This window comes from Anser anser, assembly GCF_964211835.1.
Source record: "Anser anser genome assembly, chromosome: 1".
Classification (NCBI taxonomy): Eukaryota; Metazoa; Chordata; class Aves; order Anseriformes; family Anatidae; genus Anser; species Anser anser.
Genome location: NC_139720.1, coordinates 1371273 through 1393680, shown reverse-complemented (window position 1 = coordinate 1393680; position 22408 = coordinate 1371273). Strand labels below are relative to the sequence as shown.

The 22408-nt window shown below is 54.6% G+C and overlaps 1 protein-coding gene and 1 long non-coding RNA gene across 20 annotated transcripts in view; one reads left to right on the top strand and one right to left on the bottom strand.

Annotated features, from left to right (window-relative positions):
• Positions 1–20052, bottom strand: part of NRF1 (nuclear respiratory factor 1) — a 61876-nt gene extending 41824 nt beyond the window's left edge. For 6 of the 14 annotated variants that reach the window (XR_014585732.1, XM_083840761.1, XM_083840765.1 and 3 more), the window contains exons 1-5: positions 6630–18658; positions 6224–6455; positions 2801–2915; positions 721–847; positions 2–142 (exon numbers count right to left, since the gene is read on the bottom strand). Coding sequence is in view for 13 of the 14 variants with exons in the window: in XM_083840761.1 (XP_083696887.1) it covers positions 2–142; positions 721–847; positions 2801–2915; positions 6224–6446 (606 nt within the window). In the remaining variant the exon portion in view is untranslated. Of the gene's footprint in view, position 1; positions 143–720; positions 848–2800; positions 2916–6223; positions 6456–6590; positions 18660–19897 lie in introns of those variants that run through there. The other 8 variants (XM_083840760.1, XM_083840759.1, XM_083840753.1 and 5 more) reach the window with 8 other exon arrangements.
• Positions 19179–22408, top strand: part of LOC310901461 — a 28804-nt gene continuing 25574 nt past the window's right edge. For 3 of the 6 annotated variants that reach the window (XR_014585823.1, XR_014585824.1, XR_014585825.1), the window contains exon 1: positions 20328–21207. This is a non-coding gene — a long non-coding RNA (uncharacterized lncRNA). Of the gene's footprint in view, positions 19775–19826; positions 19885–20327; positions 21208–22408 lie in introns of those variants that run through there. The other 3 variants (XR_014585820.1, XR_014585821.1, XR_014585822.1) reach the window with 3 other exon arrangements.

Genomic DNA, 22408 nt, shown 5'->3' with positions numbered 1-22408 from the left:
CCTGGGTCATCTTGTCCACTGAGACAGGAATGCCGTCGATGGTGAGGGGTGGCAGCTCCGAGTTAACCTCCTGAGGCGCGGGAGCATGCTCCGCTAGCGCAGACTCCAGGTCTTCCAGAATCATGCTCTTGTACTTGCGTACCTGTGGGGAATCGTTAAGCTCAGGTAAACAAGGTAAGGAGCACCAGGAGAGGGGAGGGTGAGGGGGCAGGGCCAGCTGCCTTCCCCGGGGTGCTGCGGAACAGAAGGAGCAAACAACGACACAGCTGGCAAGTAAAAACACCCATGGGCCCTGAAGACTTGGCTGCATCAGATAGCTGATGATGAAACGTCAAGTAACGCCACCAAGTGGAAGTATTTACGGGATTAAAAGAAAAGTTCAGAAGCAAGACTTAGCACAGGCAGGGTCTGCTCCGTTTACTGCCTGGTCTGCGGCAGGGTGCGAGCACTGATAGCTGAGCTGAGTTCAAGGACACGACACTACCTGTCCCCCCGAGTTTTAATTGAGGCTATTCAGCCCTGGTGAGATGTTCAGCACTGACATAGAGAAGACAGGACCTCACTGCTAGACTCATGTCCATACAACCTGAACTCCTACCTCCAGGGTCTTAAACATGACCTCCAGGTCGCTACCAGGCCTGCAAAGCTGCCTGGAGCCAAAATGAAAGCTGTGGAGAAGGTGAGCAGTTTATGATACAACCTTTTCCTGCAGACACCTACCACGTTTTCTAAGGGTGCAGCTCCAAATACTTTAAAGACGGGGTTGGGTTTGGAGGGTGAGATGCACAGAACGATGGCCTGCTGCCCCACTCTGGTGGTGTACTCATCCAGCGTTGCTCGGAGCTTCCTGAAACAGAGGCACGAAGCAGTGAGCAGCTATCAGCTGCTGATGGAAACACAACCCTTCGCATTGTGGAGTCCCTTTCTTAATGCCCCCCATTCACAAACCAGGTGAGAAGCAGAGCCCCAGCTGGTCGGATCAGCCGCACGGTGCTGCCCTGCTCCCGCAGGCCTGCTGTGCTCCCTGCAGCCCTGCGGCAGCTCAAATATCAATTATTCTCCCCGCTCTCCTTTTTTCCATTGATGCACAAAGTAAAGAGAAATCAGCAGAGCAGCAAAGCCAAGGACAGCGGGGGTCTGCGGATCCACTCTGTCACTGGCTAAGTTCATCAGTGATACAGAAATTGTAAGGTAAAGAACATTTTAACAAAAGAGGACTTCAAACAGGTTATTTTACACTCAGCCCCATAACAGCACATTAAAATTCCCTAGTACCAAAGCCCTACTGGAACCAGAACCGTAGGCACTCAACTGACAGCTACACGACAGGCAAGAACCAGAAATATTGCAACAGCTAAGCACAGGGAACCCACGTACTCCAACACCTGCCGCATCAGCAGGTCCCTTTGGAATGATCTCTCTGTAGGAAGAAAATGTTCCATCGTAGACTTTCCTCCTCTTATTAACTTCCAAGCAACGCAAGAGAACGTGTCGGAAACTTTGGCAGAACCTCATTAAGCAGGAGAGAAGCAGCAGCTACCACCAGGCAACGTGAGCACGGCCATAGGACGACAGTTTAGTTTCTGTCCTGGTCATTTCAGGACCTGCTGCTAGCAGCAGACACGTTGCCAAAGAACCATCACCAGCTCTGCAGAGATCCCAGAATCAGACACTAACCTCCCAGCTGCTGCACGCTGGTGCTTGGTGTTTACACAAACTCATTAAACTGGTCAGAACGCACAGAAATTATGCATTTTGTTGGTGTTTTACACATAACAAAATGAAGCTGCTGCGAGAAGGGAGAAGTAATTCCTCTACAGAGGAGTCTCTTTTAAAATATATTGTTCCCATTTCAAGAGATTAAAAAATTTGCTCTCCAGAAACGTTGCACAAACATGGCTGAGTCAGCAGAGGTGGGGGGAAGGAAAAATGAAATGAAGCTACAAAAGAACGGGAGCCCACTCCAGGAAATACCATTTAACGCTAACCCTGCTGTATTCCTCTCCACTTTGGTCACGTGCAAAGGGTGTTGCAGGACTCAGCAGGTGAATAAGCAGAACATAAGGAAACCAACTTAATTTCTCACCAACTTTGCAAGGAGAGGAAGAAAAAGTGACACTGGCCTTCCCTACTTCAGGGTGCTCAGTGTGCCTGCAGGAGGAAGCCAGCAAGTAACAGAGGCTGACAAATACACCAACTCTTTTGATACAGCCCAATTAAGGCCAGAACAGGTTAAAAAGCTAAAATTGTCTTCTTCCAAAGCTTTCTAAGTGGTACCAGCCAATAGTTACAGATGTTTCCTAAGGACAGAATTGCAGGTGATCTTCAGAGGCTTGCAGAACACCTGCGCAGTCACTCCAGCACCAGTGCTCCTCGGTGGCCATCAGGTGGGTGGACACGCTCAGAGCACTCGTGATGCAGCACCCCAAGGGCTACAGGGGCTTCTGCCCAACGAGTTCTACAGTTTCTAAAGCCAAAGAGGGTCTGGATCGGCTTTAATGGGCATCTCCCCTCAGTTCTCCCCCAGCCCTGTGCACTGCAGGCTGGGTCAGTGTTCAGTGTGGATCCCACCACGACAGTCACATCAGCCCCAGTGATCAGAAGACCACGTTAAAAATGAGCAAAGCAACCATTTGACCCATTTCTGCAAATTAAAATATAGCTCGTGGGTTCCAGAAGAGATGCCCCAGACTCCTCAAGCTGGAGGACTTGTGGGCAGCACGTGGTCTCATCACCGACGGCGCTGGAAGCGGATCAAGGAGGCAGACCAAGGTGTCAGGGTGCAGGCAGGAGTCCTTACCGTAGCAAACGCGTCTGCTGCCTCTTGCGGATCGACGGGTTGGATTCAAAAACGTGGGGTCGCTTTCGTTTTTTACCCGTTGCCACCGCAGCGGCTGCTGCCATCCCCACGGGGCCTGGAAATCAAACCACAGAGGGTGAATCAGCGCGCACAGCTCAGGATCTGGCCCCCCAGGGACAGCCCTAAGGGCTCAGCTCGGCGGCATCCCCCCTGGACCAGGGTGACCCCAAATCCCCTGGGCTCCCTCCTCTCAGCATCAACGAGTGCATCAAAAGGGTCTCCAGTTCTCCAGACTGGCAAGCCCCGGCTCAGTCTCAGGTGAAAGTCACAGATTTTACTCCAGAGTTCTCCTTCCAATCGTGTAATTATGTATTTCACTTTCCAAACACACTGAAAGACTCAAGCACTCCAGGAGCTTAAACAGCCAACTGCAATCGAGGAGATCCTGGCAGCAGGTGAGGAGATGCTTGGTACAGAGCCAGGAATCCTGCTCAGCCACCGCAGCTACAGCGTTAGGGGCCTGTGGCTCTCCCTGGGGATTAAAGACCAGCTCTGATGGGAAAGAAATTGTAACTCCACAATAACTGGCAGCGTCCCACAACGGGCCCCGAAGCACAGCAAGGACCACGGCAGCGCAGAGCTATTGCTTTCACGGTCACACTTCGGACAGTCTGTGTAATGGGAAGTTAATTAAGTTAGATGAAGTATCACGGAATCACAGAAGGGTTTGGGTTGGAAGGGACCCTACAAGCCCAGCCAGTCCCAGTCCCTGCCACGGGCACAGCTCCTGCCCCCAGCCCCAGCCAGCCTGGCCTTGGGCACCCCCAGGGATGGGGCAGCCCCAGCTCCTCTGGGCAGCCTGGGCCAGGGCCTCACCACCCTCATAATAAAGAATTTCTTCTTATATCTGGTCTAAATCTCCCCTCTTTCAGGTTAAAACCCTTACCTCTTATCTTATTACTACACGTCTTTAGAAAAAATCTCTCTCCATTTTTCTTTTAAGCCCCCTTTAGGTACAGGAAGGCCGCTATGAGCTCTCCCCAGAGCCTTTTCCTCTCCAGGCTGAGCACCCCCAGCTCCCTCAGCCTGGCCCCACGGCAGAGGGGCTCCAGCCCCTTCACCATCCTCGTGGCCTCCTCTGGACCCATTTTACCAGGTCCACATCTTCCTGGTGCCGGCTTTACTAGGTGAACCAAGTGACACGCAGTGAATTGCGCTTCTGTCAGCGATCTCACGGTCTCTAACGCAGGCTCCAGGACTTGCCCCTGACTCCCGAGCAGCCCCCACAGGTGCTCTGCGTGGTTTCTCCACGTGTCAGAGGACAAAGACCCCATCAGGCGGCCCAAAAGCTCTGCACCTCTGTGTTTAACAAAGATACAGCCACCGGGGCAGGAAGCCCTTCGCTACCAAACCCATGGCACCAGAGCAGTGTCAGATGTCTGCGTTTTCTCTAGGCAGGACACGGCTCGGGGCTGACACCGCCACCCCAGTTTTGGTGATCAGTAGCGACCAGGGTGCTACCTGCCACAGGTACATCGAGCTTTGCAGTGCTCTGTTGTCCTGTGTGGGGGGAAAAAAGGATAAAAACACTGATTTGGGGGACTGGAGAAACACTGGCTGCAAAGAAGCTGCGCTGTGTGCAGGTTTTGGGCTGGGAGAGTTGGGGCCAGGCTGCTGCCCATGCCTGGGGTGCAGCAAGACCCTCCTGCAACCCCCTGATGGGTCTGGCAGGCTGCTGGAAAGGAAAAGCAAAACCTTTCAGGAGTTGAGGCTGTCAAAAGAATAAGCAAAGGGACTGGGATGCTCGGCAGGACAGCACTCAGGACCACGAAGCTGCGAGAGTGAACGTGCAGGCACAGCAGAGCTCCAGGAGGGACTGTGCATGGTCAGGGCGCAGTTTTTACATCGCAGCTCAAGCAGGTTTCACGTCAGTGTGTCAGCCCAACCTCAAGGCAAATAAAGCCGAGAAGGTGTCAAGTAAATAAAGCAGAAATGGATGAGATGGGCGTGCAACGCGTGACAAAGCAGGGGGCCAGGCTTCGGTGCGCTGGGGAGGAAGGGCTGGCGGTAGCAGAGAGGAGCCACAGGTTAGAGAAGGGCAGGAGACCCCAGTCAGTCAGGTTCTGGGTTTAACTACCAAAGCAGCAGCTGGGCAGTCAGACCCACGTGGAGGTGCCACAACAGAAAGCGACGGCAAAGGGGAGAGGCAAAAGGTGCAGACGGGAGGAGGTAAAATCAAAAATCCCGGTGGAACTTAAACAGAAACGCACCGCGCGATGGGCAAGCAAAGCAGAAGAGCGCTTCGGGATCTAGGACAAAGGGAAGGGACAAGGGCAAGTTTACTTCCCAAATTTGGGGTGGTTTTAGGACACTTTCAATGGATCGAAAGTGGCAGATGCCCACGAGCAGCAGCAGCCACCCAGAGGTGGCAGCAGTTCCCCAGCCCTGCCTGAAAGCTCTGCTGAAACTTCTGTACAAGTTTCAAACCCCCGCCAGTAACCTCTGCTCAAACATCTCCTCTCCGTTTCTATCTGCTCTTATATTTTTCTTAACACACGTGATCCGCCTCCTCTTGTGTCATACAAGCGCAGAAAAGCTTCTCCAGGAACGTTTTTGCCTTTTCACGACTCTCTACAGAGACTCCGAAAGGTTTTACTTACTTGTTGAGACAACCTATAGGCAAGTCTTCCTGCCAAAGCTGTTTATATAGCAAGGGTTCATTGCTTAGCGTGTCTGTACACCCCTTAGCAGGGACACTCACTGCACCAGGGGTGCTGACACACTTGAGCTGCTTTCCACAACTTCACGGGTTCCATGAAGCAGGTCAGGAGCTTTATTCCTCAGACATGGGAGTTCACGAGTGCTTATTTATCGCCGCGTTTTTCTACTAGGGAGGTAGATTCGCTACAAGGCAAATGTTGAGGGTGCTTGGCAGGGGCTTTGCTGGAAGGAGCTGGTGATCCTGAAATACTTTTCCACTCCAGATACGCCAGCACCGCTTGTGGCATCTCCTTGGGAAAGCCCTAGCACGTGAGCGCCCTGGCTACGCAGAGCTGCGTGGCAATGTTGGGTTATTTTGGCTGTTGTTTACGTGGGGATGAAATAAGCTTGCTCTCCGACATATTTGGTATTTTAGCTTCATTTCGGAGGCAGAATGTACTAGGGGCCTTTGCGTCGTACACACCAACCTCTTATTCCCCGCGCCTGCACAGCACACACCGACAAGGCGACGTGGCTCAGCTCAGCAACATCCAAGCAAGCAGCAGGGCTGGCGAGGAATTGCGCTCGGAGCTGGAGCAATAAGGAAGCATCCACAGCTTCCCGGGGGGGTGAAAAGATCGCCTGGCCCCCCAAAATGCTGTTTGGGACCTCTGTACGAGCACGGCATTGGGGGAACAACACCAAGCATCCCGAGGGCGTTACCTGCCGCGGCCAAGTGCGCCGTGACCTCGTCGGCAGCCGTGGAGTTGAGGATGTCGGAGTCATCGTAGGAGGTGTCCTCGGGGGAAGACGGCGAGTCTTCGTCCGCGCTCAGCATGCTGTGCTCCGTGTAGGTGGCCACGTGGACCTGCTGCACCTGCTGGGCCACTGCGTGGGCCTCGATGGTGGCCATGTGCTCTGTTTGGGTCACCCCGTGTTCTTCCATCAATAGAGGCTGTGAAGGGAGACCAAAAAAAAAAAATAAATCACAGGACAGGCGTTAGGGACACTGATGCACCATACATGAGGGCAGTAGGAGGTTTCTGAGCCAGCTAGGTGAGCAGGCTGTGACCGGGAGGGAACAGAATACCCCCCCTCGAGGTCTCCTGCAGGAGGGAAATAACCTCACCAGGAGGAAGAGGAGGAACTTGAAGCGTTTGGAGAAAATCCCTGCTTCCAAACAGCACACGCAGCACCCGGAGGCAGGCGCCTTTGCTGGAGGGAAGGTTTTTATGGACCAGGTAACCCCGGGATGAAGTGCCCTGCCCACGCGTACCTGCCCAAAGCTGGAACTCAGCTCTGCCTCTCCAGGACCGAGCTGTAAGGGGAGATGCTCAGCGGCAGTGCTCAGCCCCGCTCCTCCAGCCTCAGCAGCTCAGCGTCACGCCGAGAGCACAGCTCACGGGCAGCAGGCTGCATCCTACAGACTTCTGCTGCCTTACTTTTTAGAGGCCAGAAGCAGGCACAATCCTTACCAGCTAAGCACAAACGTTACACAAAGCATATTTAAGATATCTAGTGGTAAAGCACTGAGCCAAGTAGCAGCTCACACGGTCAGCAGGGCACTGGACCACGCAGCACGAGCGTAAATCTGGGCAGGGGGAACACGACAGGAGGGGCTCGGGTATTTTCAGTGTATATCTACAATATGTTGGTGGCAAAGAACAGCACATCACACGCTACCGCATCACACCAGCGGGGCTCCTTGGAGTTCTGACCCCGCAAATACAGCCACTGAATTAAAAACCCTTCACCAACACCCTCTTCGTGGAGATCTGTTCAGCTTTTTGGGAGGAGAGAGCCCGGCTGCAGGGCCGGGTAGCTGCCCCATGAGCTCCATCCAACAAGAGACGCCATCGCACCCGGCTTTGCACTTCCAAAGCTTTCAGTAACTCGTTATCAAAATAATCAACAGACTTATGGCAACCAAAAAAAAAACCAAAAACCAACACATCATCGTGACCACCATGCAAGGCAATGGCAGAAACGATGGGACCAGGAGGAAGAGCGCTTGGCCAAGGTTGTTTTGGCCAACCTAGCCAGCAGCCAGAGCGCAGAAAGAATAAAGACTTGACACCATGCAAGAGAGATGATTACAAACGTGGGACACTCCGTGGAAGAAACGGAGGAGTGGAGGACACCTCACAAATTGAGGTGCTTGGTGGAAGGCAGAAGGAGGCCAAAGGAGAGAACCAGTCTTGTACTGAATTTGGGAAAGAAGGGACGAGGCACGTCCAAGGCTGTAGCATCTTTTGCAGCAGCTTTTAAGCAGCACAAGCTCAGAAGCCAGGAACCGACTGCCGTAGACAAGAAACAGAAGAACTGGCATGGTGGGAAGCAGCCAGTATTTAGCTGCATTTATTTCTACCTCAAACCCCCTGACCAAGGAGCTGAAACGTGACAGATTTCCCCCCCCATCACCAGGTGGTTTCCAGAGGCTTGCTTCCAGGTGCCTTACGATGCCTTTTGTACCTCAGCGTACCGAACGTTAGGGGCACTTACAGAACAGCTCTTCCAAAGGCAGTTCCAGCTCCGAGACACCAAAACCAAGGATGCAATTATTTTAGAGAGCCCCACCCTCAGAACAGGACGCTTTCCAAAATCGTTTTCTGCAGTTGACTCGAGCACACCTGTGTTGACAAACAAAAGCTGCACCTCAAACGCGGGGAGAACGTCCCCTGGGCAGCGCCAAGGGCGAGCTCCCTGCTCAAACGCCATCGAACGGGGACGAGATGAAGTTTCTGGAGCAGCAGCGAGACCAAGACATTGAAAGGAGGCTTGGAAGGAGCCAAGCAAGCCACTGGGCACACCGCCGGAACACCCGTTATCGCGACAGCGCTGCACAGATCACGATAACGTACGCGTGCCGATCCTGCCCTACCTCTGACTGCAATCCGTCACCTCCTGAGGACTTGTCCAGCTGGACAAGATGTTTGCAACCACCCTGTTCCTCGTGGAAAGGCCATGGGCAGCTCGGCAGGCCGACATGCTCAACGGAGAGCTCCCTGGCCGGCAGACCCTAGGCTTTAGGAGGAGGGAGCTCCGCATCCACGCGCACAACGCTCGTTCTTCTTCTATCCTCCTAAGACATTTCTGCACGGCTTCTTGCTTACAAACACGAAGAAATCCAGCTAGATCTTTCTGAAGTGTTACTGAACTTCCCCAAAAGCCAAAAATAATCTCCAAAGCATTTCACCCCGCTCAATGCTGTCTGCTCAGCCGGAATCCAGAGCGCAGCCAACTCCTCGCGAAGCACCAGCCTCCCTCCAGCGACTACAGAAGAGAAGCCACCAGCAGCTGCCTTCCAGCTTCGATACCATGGGTTCACAGCTCAGAGAAAAGGATCCGGGGCACGGAATCCTTTTACTTTGTGTCTTTAGGGCTGGTTTCTCTCCTACACGCCTCTAATAACAAGAGGCACGTGAAATGAAAGGCTTCTGCTAAGAGCTCCTAAATTCCTTGCGGAGCATCAGAGCCGACCCCGTTAATTTGGCCTCCTCCAACACAGTGGGACGGAGGCAGAAGGGAACTGCAGGTATTTATGTAGGAGATTTTCATCCTTGGGGTGCCCGCATTGCTGTAGTGCACAGCAATAGCCTAAATGTTGGGGCGAGGCTGGTCTGCGAGCCCCAGCTCGGGGGAGAGTGATTAAAACCAGAGAGCTGTGCTCCCAAGCGTTTGGGAGGAAGGGTTTGCTCACACACCCGGCTGGTGTGCAAGCCCACTGAGGCTACACCTAAAGCCAAATCACTTCCCAGCTCACAATCTGCCCTAAAAGAGGCTAACGGAGCTGGATGCTGTTGTCCAGCCCTCCTTACACACCAGACCATAATGTCAAAACCACCCCAAAACAGCAAGTCAAATACCTCCGTTAAGGCAGGGCCTAAGATGCCGACGTACGTTGAAGCAAAATGAAAAATTCTGGTTGAAATAAATCAACCGTAATCTTCTTCCCAGGGGCCTTATTTTGCCATTGCCACGGAAAAAACGGGGGGAGCGTGGCAGAGATTTCACACCAAACCTTAACGGAGCAGCTCAGCGGGCCAGAGTTTCCTGAAAGGGTACACTGCTGCTTTCTCCATGGTGCCATACAACTTTAAGGACTTCTATTAAAATAAAAAAGTGTAGTAACATTACCAGAATATGACCACCGAAGTGCAGTACCCACCCAGCTCACTGGGAAACAAGCCTGTGAGGTGACCGATGCTTCAGGCACCGCTTTCTTTAGGAGGAAAGGTGCTCGGATCGAGGCACTCTGCTCCTGACACCCCTCAGAAGGACGCTGTTCTTATAAATAAAACTGGTCGTAGACTGAAACCACTGGGCCACGTGTTCTTGAGTCGGCACGGGTCACCGAGAGCAGTGCTCCTCACGGGCAGCGTGTTCACATCGGTGTCTGCCCTCAGTTTTCTGGGCATGCATCCTGCACAGCGCCTGGCTGAAGCGCGGCAGATTTGGAAGTGGTTGCGTCCAGCTACAGTCTCGGATAAATCCAGCAACTGGGATAAATCCAGGGGTCTTGCTAGTGATTACGTAGAGGTGAAGCCCACCCGATTCCAACCAGACCTAACAGATTCCCAGAAGCGCAGCTGAGGCTGGGGGCACCTCGGGTCCTCCTGGTCCCCCCCCAGTTGTGCACGTGGCAGTGCCACGAGCTCCAATAACTCATTTCCAGGTCGTAACTGGAATTAATTCCAAGTTTAACCAGACAGCTGACTTCACTTGACGCAGACTTTCTACTTTTCCAACCTCCACACTCTTCCTATCCGCACGTTTTCCTTCCAGAAAGGTCCCAAACGTCCCCAAAATCACAGGCCAAAGGGCAAAAGCCTTGTAGCTGTGTTGAAACCTCAGGTAGTTACCCGTATTCCTCACATACTCACGGTATTCCCGCAGGGTTCCTGACACTCAGGCTTTGTGAGCAGGCACCTCACCTGAAGCTTCCGCTGGCCATTACCAAATTACTGATTTATTTCAGAAATGAGCATTCACCATTCCAGAAAAGCCATGTTTATTCCTGTCGCACCCCATAAGCGAGAGCGGTTTCGGGTGTAAGGAAACCCTCGCAGCACGACGATGCCTGCTAAGACATTTCCTGGTGGCTGTAGCTCAGTCCAGAAGCCTTGGTCGGCAGCCAGAAGTATTTTTTATGGTCATTTAAAGTGCTTAAAGAAATTATGAGGATAAAGCCCTCTGCTGAGGCTTCACGACCGTGTCCGGGTCCCTCTGCTGCGCCGTCGGCTGCGATCGGTGGCTGCTGGCACCAGAGCTGGAAGAAAACCAGGCGCAGCAGGAGCACAGCTACCCAGAACAGCAGAAAACAACACAAACCCCATGAATTCTACATTAAATTCAAAGCCACGTGGATTAAAACAGAGGTCTCATCTACTCGGTGCAATCTGTGGTGTGGACGTAAAGAGAAGGAACCAGATCGACCCCAAACCATGCAGGCTGCCCTGCTGGAGCAGCTCTCCTCTACCAAGTTTCATGTGGCCACACGGGTGCTTTACTGAGCCAAAAATAAAGTGTCCACACCAGAACAAACCGATGAGGCATGCCAGCCCGGCTGGAAAAACCCTCACCAGACGTGGCCTGAGCTTATTTTTGTCCTTCAGAGCACTCCGGGTGCTGCAGGCAGCCAGCCTTGCGGTGAGCATCCCAAATTCCCCCGGCACTTCACATCGGGTGGCTCATTTTTTTTAATACCAGCTCACCCAGCACCACGCCTGGCTCACCCGAAACCCTGCTCAGATTGACCATGAAATAAAGCGCTGCTGGGCCTGATGTCTTTGGCAGGCGAAATAATTTTAGAATGGATGCAAAACCACGGATCAGGGGGAGGACGAAACGGCGGCTGCAGGGCACCGAGGCGCAGGGGCCGGCCTTACACCTTTCTGTACGGGGTAAGCACAGGACTGGAAGCTGCCAGTCCCCGAATTTTCCCCTGTGTAGACACACACGCTTTTCCAGAAGGCACCTGATGAGCGATCACTGTCAGCAGTTACCTCGTTTAATAGGCTCGTTAGCCTTTCCAGCACGGGGTGCCGGCCCTGTACTCGTTTTACACCAACCCTCTCCTCCTCCCAGCGGGGAGACGGAGCAGAAAGGCTGGGTTACACGACCCACCCGGTGCTCTCCGAAGAACTGGCCTTCAATTGCTGAAAAGAGCTTAAATGTTGATGATATAGCAGCAGACTAGGTGCCACGGGAAGCAGTACCGAGTGAAGAAGAGGGGCACTAAGCTTTCAGCAGCTCCTAGCCCTGAAAGAGCGAGGCAGCCTGCATCAGGCTGCTCCTCATCCTCCTCCCATCACCCCAACTCCGCACCCAAAGGTGTGAGGGTGCAGCAGCACCCCCAGAGGCACGGCTCTCCCCAGCACGAGCTGTTTCCTCACTAAGGCATAACTCAGCCTGCTAGGTAGCAACAGACCCACCTGAAGTTAATTTAGAGGGCTTATCCAAGAGGGGGCCAATTTTACACACCCGCTCTCACCAATAATCCCTCCGGCTCATTTCCTAATTTGTTTCGAAGGAACAGCACCACTCCTGTTGGGTTTGTGGTTTTTTCTTTTTTTTTCCTCTTTCCTAACCCATTTTCTGGTTGATCCCCTCGCTGTGCTCAGCGCCAGCTCCTTATCGCCAACCCTGCTCCGCACGGAAGATCGGCACGTCGCGCTTTGCCGTCTGGCGCTGCACAGCCCCGTCTCAAGACTGGTTTAAAAAAGGAAAAAAATTTAAAAAAATCCGTCTCATTATTCAAGCCGGGCACCCTCCTCGTGGCTTTAACTTCAACGGAACGCTGCTCCATGCTGTAGAGAGCCGATTTCTTCCAGGAAACGTGCAACACCTCCTTCCCTTTCTTCCACTCTTTCTTTTTTGTGTGTGAAGCCGACAAGCATCTGGAGTTTAATACGCCCTTAACGGCTTCAAGCCTCCCCTGTAAATAAATCGCTCGCTTCGCATTAAACAACCAACATCACACTGGCACTTTTGTTCTCGTTGTGGAGCGGGAAGCAACGGGGCCGCTGTGATCTGGGCGTGCTAAATCCCGTGCAGCAGCTCCGCGGGCTTCGGGCATCCAGCAGCACCTCTGCGAGGAAACGGGCCTCTCCAGCAGCTCGGAGCCGTTTGCTGCTCGGCTTTTCTCCTTCCCCCGGCTCGGAGGGGAGCCGCGGGGTCTGCTCGCTAAGCGCCACGACGCTCAGCACCATCCCCTGGCCGCCAGCAGGGTCGCACGGTGAAGGTCTCCAAAATGTTGGCACGTGGAGCCTTGCTCCCCAGCCCCGCTGGTTTCCGCGGCAGCAGGTACAGCAGAGCACATGGCCCACCTTTATTTCAAGAACTGGGGGGGAAAAAGAAACTGCTTGCAGCTGGAACAGCTCCTCCTGCCACCGTGACCATCGCCTAAGGGGGGGAAATCTCAAATACCTTCGGTGATCCGGGCCAAGGCGACGGGGAGTTTTTCAGCTAACTGCCGCGGGTCATCCTGCACGCGTGAAATCAGATTAAAAAGCACTTCCTATGCACTCACCGCCTGAGGTTGTTTTATTTTAGAAGCTATTTCAAACTGCTGCTGTACATCCAGATAAATTCTGAACTCCCTGCGAAGACAGCCTGGAATAATTCCTAAGTGAAAAATGATCCAGGGAGAAATTAATCATTCGCCATTTACTAATAAAATAAAGCCCTGTTTGGGTGTAATTACGCATCTGAAATTGCCTGGCACTGCTTTTTGCTCTTCTGGCACGAAGCCCCCTGTGCAGTTTTTAAGGCACACAGATGCTTCCTGGTCCCGTCGGCATCCCCGCAGCAGACCCCGGAGGTCGTGCTCACCACGAGGAATTAACCTCACCCCGAAACACAGACCAAGAAAATCACGGCTGCCACCCAAACCTCGTTAGCCTCGTGCCTAGCAGCCTCTAGTAGCCAGAAACTGGCCGTTTCTGACAGGTCCTGAGACTCTCTGAATTGGAGGAGCTGCCAGCCCCTAGCTGAGGGCTAGGGGACAGCCTCTAAGCGAGCTCCGGGCTCACGGCTGGCCTGGCCACACTCCTCCTCCAGCTGGGAGCAGAGCTGATCACTGCCTGGGGCATCACGTCAAGCGAAACGGGGCCGTCCCCATCCAGCCTTTTCCAAAACCGCTTCCAGGTGGAGCTCACGGTTCTGTGGGAAGCGACGCCTCGCGTGGCTCCGCCACCGCACGCGGCCAGGCACAACCCAGACCTCCTCCTGCCTCTTAGAGGGGAGAAAAGAAAGAGGAACTCGCATCCTCCCTAAAAGGAGGCTTCAGACTCTGGGTATCAGATGGAGCCCTCTCCACCGCATCCATCCGTCACGCTGCGTTGGCATCTCCCGCGGGTTAAATATTAGTCCACACGTTCACCTTTACGGCGAGCACGATACCATTGCTCCGTAACAGCGTGCCTCCGCGGGGCTGCCACTGCAGGTTCGATGAGGAAACAACGCCATTAATCAGGGGCGAGACTGATTGCTGTCTTTATCATCACCCTCCCTCATTTAAATGCGCAAGTCCTGTTCCTGTGGAAAACGCTCTCCCCTTGCTCACGGAGAGAACTTGCTGGCCCGAGCCTCGGTCCAACAAAACCCGGCTTTGCTTGGCGAAGCTTGTGGCACTCGGAAGACGTGCAAGGCTTCAGGCAGGGCCAGCGGCCCGGGGCTGATCCCGCGCACACCCTGCACGACGGCAAGGTAACGGACGCCAGCTTTCACCTTTCCCATCAGGACCGAAGCTAACGCTTTATTTTGTGCACGGGGACAGCAGCCGCGGCAACCCAAGCTCTAAGAGGGACTGAAACCACCCAGCTCTCGTTCCACAGCGTCCTCCTGTGGCATAATACAATTATCCTTTTAATTAGGGTGGAAACGCAATCACTACGCCACCAGTTGCGGCGTTAAAAAAGTCCTAAAAAAAATAAATTCTAGGGAACCAAACCAAAACCCCCTCCATTCCTGCGCTCGTTTCATCACCAGCTCACCTAGAAGAATAAACGCATCGCACTGCGGGAAACGCTGCCCGGAGAAGAGACAAACGGGATCTTGCACACATTTATTAGGAGCACGAGCTCCTGTTTGCTGAAGTTTCTGCTGAAAGCCGTCATCTGGAAACGAGACAGGCCGCTCATCCCGCAATGGGCGCTGCGATTTGCAGCCGGTCCTTCCTGCGGTTTAACTTCACACCTGTAGCACCAAGCGCTGCCAGATCTGCCTTTTTCTCCTCTTTTTCTCCCAAATTTTAGGCAATTTAATTTTATTTCTTCCCCCCAGCAACCACGAGGAATGCCTGGGGCAGAGCTGACCCCCTGCAGGACGCGGTCCGACGCGCGCCCGGGCGCCATGCCGTACGCCGAGCAGTGGCCTCGGAGGTAGCGCCACGTCAACGCACGCATCCTGCCGCTTCCAGAACCGCTCAGAAACCCCAATTCCAAATTATTTCGCTCCAAACTGTACAGCCAGAAGTCATTCCACCCGAGTTAGCCATCTCCAGCTGATAGGGCTTCGTAATTAACATCCAGCGCTCCGTCCTCACGCCGAGGGGAACCACACAAAAAGAAAATGCTTCTTTTAAAGATCTTACTCTGCCTAAGCTTTTTTCCTCTCTTCTTTTCCCAAAAGCTCCAGGCACAGCCTCTGACACCCGCTGTGGGATGCGCCAGCCGGAGGAAGGCAGCCGTGCGCTCTGCTCTGTTTGGGGATGCTCCTCCGGGCTCACAGGACGGCGCCCGAGCCTCGAGCACAGCCGGGCTCGGGTCCGCACCCGTAAAACCCAGGATTCCTCCTCCTCAGCTCCAAGCCCACCGACGGGCAAAGCTCCTCAGCAGAAAGCCTGAAGGGAAGGAGAAAAACCCAGAGAGGGAAACGTGCCCCGTGCAGGACAGGCACCGCGTGCTGGGAACGCCCGGCACAGCCGCGGCTGGGAACGGTGCAGGATGAGGATCTGAATTTTCCAGCAGAGGCTGCATCTACAGCTCGGCTCAAAAGATTCCTCTGCAAGTTACCTCCGCCTGCGTGCTGGATTTAAGTCCTGGTTTGAACTTGTTTCCCTCCACGGGGCTGAGAAGGAGCCCATGAACCTGGCCACCTGAAATGACGGCGCTCACCACCCAGCCGGTTTCCCTGCAGGTGAGGCTGAACTCGAGAGCAAGGAATTTGAAAACGGAACAGAAAACGGAACACAAGATTTAATTGCCACCGTGTCCTGCATTTTAGAGGTCTTTGGCTTTTCCTCACCCTCATTTTTGGGGTGTAAGCACTGCGGCCACCACAGAATGCACGCCACTTCCCTCTCGGGCAGGAGACCACCTTACTGCTTTCCCTGCCGTCAACGCTCACGGTGCAGAAATAAAAAGCCTGAAACAAACAACTCGCAGCCCAGGGCAAACGCCCAAAAAGCTTCGACCCACAGAGCTCTTCCTAAGGAGAAAGGGAGCAGCAGCACGAGCCCCTTCCCCTTCAGGGGAGGACCTGGGAGCACAAGGATCCTCTCCGCGCCCAAGCAGAGCAGGAGGCTCCAATGGCTGAAGCCAAAAATAAACTCACGGGGAGAATTAATTTACACAGCACAGAGGATGTCGCAATGTAAATACGGCACGGAGACTCCGGGGCTGTGGTCTTGCAAGTATTTTTGACCCAGACAATGGGGAAGTTTCCCAAGCCTCGGAGTCATCCCCGTTTGATGAGTTTAATTAGGCGGTTACGTAACGAGCGGTGGGTGGGAATCGTTCCTCTTCGGGTTGCGTTACTCGGTCGCGCTGCTTACAAGCGAAAGGCACGCTCCGGAAGGGAAAATATTTTGGGTTTTCCCACCTATGGGTTTGGAATGGGAGGAATTGTGGAAATGCACTGAAAAAGCTCCCCGTGGCCATCGGTGCGCAGAGCCTGAGCGATCCACTTGTTGCTTACGGGCCGTACAGACAGCACGGGGAGCAAAAGGACGAAGTAACTCACACGTCTCCCCTCTGCGCAGCCTCACAGAGGCAAAAAAAAACGATCCACACCTGGCCAAAGTAACGCACACGGGGAAGCAGAGGCCGAGCCCTGCGCCAGGAGCAGGACGCGCCGCTCTCCTACCTGCTTTCATACCCTGCCGCTACCCGCTGACAGCAGCACGGTCTCTAAAAAAGGATGAAAAAAATAAAAAAAAGGAATCTTTGGACTCCCCAGTTCTACAGAGGCAGTGCTCAGGGGGAGCACACCTTCCACCCAAAGTGCTCTGAGTCTCTGCCCGTCCGTCCCAGAGGAGGATATAAGAAGTGTTTTGGTGACATCCGGACGTCGGCGTGCACCACGCCGCCCTCCTGCACGCTCCACGCGGCGCAGCCTCCGCCTCCCCGGTTTCTGTCCGTCCGACGGGGGACTCGTCCGCAGCAAGCCACCGGCTGGATGTCCTCCACGTGGGGCCGGGCCATCAGGAGAGCTCCAAAACGCGGAAACACAGCCCTGGGGCCTCGGTCAGCCTTTAACGGAGGCTCTTCCTGACGCTCCTGCCGACAGCAAAGCCCCAGGAGGGCCTGAAAAGCTTCAGGGGGCTGAGGATGCCTGCGCCTGGGGCTGAGCGCTCCCGGTGGAAGCTCGATAATCGGTGGAAGCAGAGAGAAGACGCTCGTGACGCTGTCTTATAGTCCGTCCGCGGACGCTGTGCAGTGCTCGGAGGACAGGGGGGCTCACCAGGAGCACCCGCCCCAGCACCATTTTCCTTCTTAAGTTGTGACTCACAAAGCGAGAGCAGGCACGACGGCCCCCACGCGCCCTAAGCTCATGAAACAGACCGAGGCGCATATTTCGAACTTAATTTATCAAATAACTCAGGCACTGAATATCAGGCGTACAAGAGAAGTGTTAATTACACGTATTTTCCTAGGGACCTGCAGGAACTGCGGCAAGAAAAAGGCCGAAGGTAAATCTGACAGCAGTACCTGCCCTCGACATCAGCGGCAGCCCCTTTCTCCTGCCAGCACCTGACACCCTGTACGAAAGCACCGCATTTTCGTGGCAGAAGGGATGCCGGGGCGCCCCGCGGTCACTGCGCCCCGTCCTTCCTACGAGTTCCTTTCCCAGGCTGCTTCCCAGATCGCAGGAGGGCTCAGCAAAACCCGTAAGGAATCCCCGAAGCCTTCAGGAGACTGAGAGGCTGCAGAGAATCTCAGCTGGAGCAGGTGGAAGCAGCAACGCCAACGCTCCCAGCGCACACACGGCAGCAGAAGTTTGACCTGAAGCAGGATTTGTGCTACGGGCTGCCCCGGTGCTCCCATCCCGAGCTCCTGCACTCACTTGCGCTTCTTTATTTTCACTTAGGAGGCTGAAATCTCCCGGGCTTGAGCCTGCCAGAGGTGACCGAGCCGTTTTAAGTCTGCGAAAGACGATTCGGGCTCCTGGAGCTTCGCTCCGGGGCTCCGGGCGCTCCCCGGCACACCGAGGTCCCCCATCCACGCCTCAAGTCGTGCCTGGGTAACTTCGGCAGAGCGCAGCCGCTGCTCACCGTAAAGCCCGCAGCTAAAGGGGCTGAGACCTGAGGAACAACCGCCACGCGACGCTCCATAAAACAGCAACACGCGTAGGAAATTACGGGGGGGGGGATCTCAGATTTAAACGCTACCCTGTAACGCTCCTCCGTGATGGATGGGATCAAAACCCTAAAGGAGGCGCTGGTGAGATCCCGGCCCTTCCAGTGCCACCGCGACCAGCAGGTCCTTCACCTTACCCCTCAGTGAAAAACCTGTTGCTCCCAATTTGACCATAAAAAAAAAAATAAATGAACGCTTTCTCTCTCTCGCCCGTTTCCCCAGCATTCAGGCACCATAAAAGCAACCCCACAGCTTGCAAGAACGAGCAGCAGCGGTGCGGGCGACCCCGAAGCCGTGACGTCCCCCAGTGAAACCGGGGAGCAAACGCCCGCGTCCGGACGCGGGGCGAGCCTCATTCAGCCTGGCCGGGCATACAGGGCCCTGCGCGGGGGTAAAACCACACCTGCAGGGCCCTTCTGGGGGTAAACCACCAGATTTTGGAAAGGCTCGCGGCCCCGTGGGGGGCAAAAACCCGTGGGGATGAGCCCCTGAGTGCGCTGCCCCTGCTGAGCCCCGCTGGGACGGGCAGGGGGGCACCGGGGCACGGGGAGCTCCTCTGGGGGGAAAGGGGGAAATGTTAAATGGGGGGGGGGCAGAGGGAGAAAAACTTATAAAAAACGGTGGGGGAATGAAAAGAGGGGGAAAAGGGGAGAAATATAAAAAGGGGGGAGAAAGGGGGGAATAAAAAGGGGGGAATATAAGAAGGGGGGGAAGAGGGGGAATATAAAAAGGGGGGGAATATACAAAGGGAGAAAAGAGGGGTCGAAATATAAAAAGAGAGGGAATGTAAGAAGGGGGGAAATTAAAACGGGGGGAAGAGGGAAAAAATAAAACGGGGGGAAGAGGGGAAAAATAAAACGGGGGAAAATTAAAAGGGCAATGAAAAGAGGAGAAAAAATTTAAAAGGGGGGGGAAGAGGAGAAAAAAATTAAAAGGGGGGGAAGAGGAGAAAAAATTAAAAGGGGGGGAAGAGGAGAAAAAAATTAAAAGGGGGGGAAGAGGAGAAAAAAATTAAAAGGGGGGGAAGAGGAGAAAAAATTTAAAAGGGGTGGGAAGAGGAGAAAAAATTTAAAAGGGGGGAAGAGGAGAAAAAATTTAAAAGGGGGAATATTAAAAAAGGAGAAAAAAGAATATTAAAAAGGGGGGGAAAGGGAAAAAATAAAAAGGGGGAGGAATTAAAAAGGGAGAAAAGAAAATATTAAAAATGGGGGGGAAAACGGGGGAAAAATAAAAAGGGGAGGGGAAAAGGAAAAAAAAATAAAAATGGGGGGAAGAGGGAAAAAGCATAAGGCAATTAGGCGTGAAAAAAATAAAGGGGGGGGCAAATTAACGCGGGGAGAAGTGAGAAGGGGGGAAAAAAGGGGGGGGGAATAACTCGAACGGAGCCCTGAGGTAAAACCCCGGGGGCAGCCGAGACCCGGGAGGGGGGGGGGGGGCCTGCAGGGACCGGGGCCGTGCTCCCGGTGCCCCCCCCCCGGCCCTCAGCGGCCCTGCCCGGTCCCGCGCCTCCCTCTCCGGGCCCGGCACCGGCGCGAGGCCCGGGGGCTCCCCTCAGGCCTCCTGCAGCCCCCCCCGGCGGCCGGGGCGGGCGCCTCCCGTTCCCCGTCGTGGTGCGTGTCGTGTCCCCGTCCCCCCCCCCGTCCCCCCCCCCTTCATCCCGAGGCCTAGCGCGGCCCAAAGCCGTCCCCGTGAGGTGAGGAGCGGGCGCCGGGGGTGGGTGGGGGGGGGGTGCCTGGGCCGGCCGGCGGGGGCCCCCGCGTTGCTGCGGCTGCGCCGGGGCTGGAGGAGCTGGGAGATTGCGCGGTAGGACGCTCACCTCAGAGCGGCTGCGCTGCGGCGGGCCTGCGCCGTGGAAGCCCGCGGCGGGTGGAGGCCGGGGAGGGAGGGAGGGAGCGGAGCCGTGGGGGGGGGGACGCCGGCGGGGCTCGCCCTGAGCCGCCGCGATGGCGAGCGGGAGAGGCGGGGAGCGGCGGGCGGCGGCGGCGGCGGCGGCGGCGGGAGGAGGAGGCCGAAGGGGGGGGGGGGGGAGAAGGAGAAAGGGGGGGGGGGAGGAGGGAGTATGGCGTCATAGCCCGGCGCCGCCGCCATGAGGAGGAGGGCGAGGGGCTGGGGAGGGAGGGAGGGAGGTGGCGCCGCCGCCATGTGGGGGAGGTCGGGGGGTGGTGGAGGGGTGAGGGGGGGGTTTGGGGGGTAAAGGTGGGGAGTGGGGTTGGGGGGGGGGGGGGTGGTGGCGGCGCCATGTTGGGGAGGTCGTGGGGGGGGGGGGCAGGGAGGGGGCGGCGCCATCTTGGGGAGGTCGCCCCGCGCCTCAGGGAGGCGGGCGGGAAAGCCCTGAGGGGGAGCCGGGGTATGGCTGCCCGCGGTGAGGCGGCCCCGGCCATCCCCGTGGCGTTTTGCTGTCAAAAAACAAAAAAGCACGTTTCGCAACGTTTTGGCCCGCCGCTCGGGCGTCCCTTCCCACCTCCACCACCCCCAAACCCTAGTTCGGTGGTAGGAGAAGCCATATTGCTGAGCTAATCCGGGTTTAAAAATAACGCAAAATAACACGAAGCTGCTCTTTCTGATACATGAGGTCTAACATTTTCTTGTATTGTCACATCAGGGCTCAGAGACCTGTACTGGGACCGCGGCCCTGTCACAGGAAGGTGTCCGCGTTCGAGGGCAGCCTGTGGTTTCAGTGGGAACCTGAAGTGTAAAGCACTTAAAATACAGGAAAAAGGAAAAAATAGCACAAAAAATTGTACAAAATAGTAAAAATAGATACAAGTGTGATTTACAGGAGGGAGTCTTAAGGAGGGACTTCACACAGATGCACCAAAACGGACAAATTTAAGATGTGTTCTCCTCAACTAAAGAATGGCGTGGAAAGTGCAACGTGGACGGGTGCTCAAGAGAAAAGTTAAGCTGGTTTACAGCAGCCTGGAAAGCAAAATATTTTCAGTAATGTTCCTTCCATAAAGATCTTAGATGTATGTTAAGCGCTCCACTAGAGACCTGACAGGTCAAAAATTCAGTAGGCTTTTATATTACAGCAATCATGGTTTTATTTTTGTTGCATATACATTTTTTTTTTTAATTTCAGGACGTCAGCCTACCATCTGTGCCTAGTAGAAACCTCTTCCATGGGTATGTCACTATACTAAAAGTGATAATATTTTTCTCATTATACTAATATCCACTACTGGAATTTTACAGCTTCCCTTGAAGCATGCAATACCAATCCCTCTAAAATGGAACGTATCTCACATGCCTACCAGCTCACAGCACTCTGCAAATTGTATAAACTGATAGCCAAATACAGAAATAACTTCATCCCATAGGCGGAATGAAGCACAGCCACCAATTTTTCTATTAACAAATACAATAAAGCAATTGTAAATGGCTTCCTAGGGCAGGAAGTTATGACCGCACTACGACCATCTGAAGATGCAAGAATATGGAAAGCACAGGACGAAAACCTCTCAGAGACGTGCCTCGTCTGCAGAGCCAGCCGAGGCAATTGGCATGCGTGTCAGGTCAGCTCGGGATCGAATGTCCACTCTGCAGTCACACTCCAGTTGTTGCCTCTGCGGTGCCCCTGAGTTTCTCTGGGAGCTCTGCAGCCACGTGCACACTCTCATAGTGCATTTTTGGGGGAAAAAACACCTCTGCTTTTTGCACGAATGCCATCTTAGCCCATAGACTCGGTTACTCTGAGTTTGGGATGCTCTGGGTTTCCACCGTTGGTCTCCCATAGGCACAAAATGTGGATCCAGGCCAAATGATGACTTACACCAGTTGCTGAGGTGAATGTAGCTCTTGCTGCAGAGCCATGTCTTGGCGGTGGCTTGCTGCTCCGTGAAGACAGGGTAATGCCCTGCCGGTGCAGGCAGATGTAGAGGCAGCTGATGCGGACCGTAATAGCTGTGGAATTCCCTTGTGCTAATCAGCAGTTTTGGAACGGGGCCACAAGCACGGAGAGCCGGGACTGTGCCACCCGACAGGCCTGGTGTAACCCGCAGTGGGCTGGAGGGAGGAAGGTCACTTCCCTGTACATCACAGGAAGGTAGAGCCACGTGAGGCACCAAAAAACTTTCGTAATGGTAGGATGACAGAATACTGGAAGGGCTTCCGGAGGCTCTGGAGTCTCCCCTCTTGGAGGTTTTAAGAACAGGTTGGGCAAATGCTGCTCAGGAATGCTGTAGGTAGAGTTGCTCCTGCCTCAGGGAGAGGGATGGCTGACATGACGTCTCAGGGTCCCATCTGGCTGCATATTTCCCTGGCCACGTGTTGCTAATTGGTTTGGAGTGGGCAGATGAACCCGTGGGCTTGTGAAAGTGCACATCTA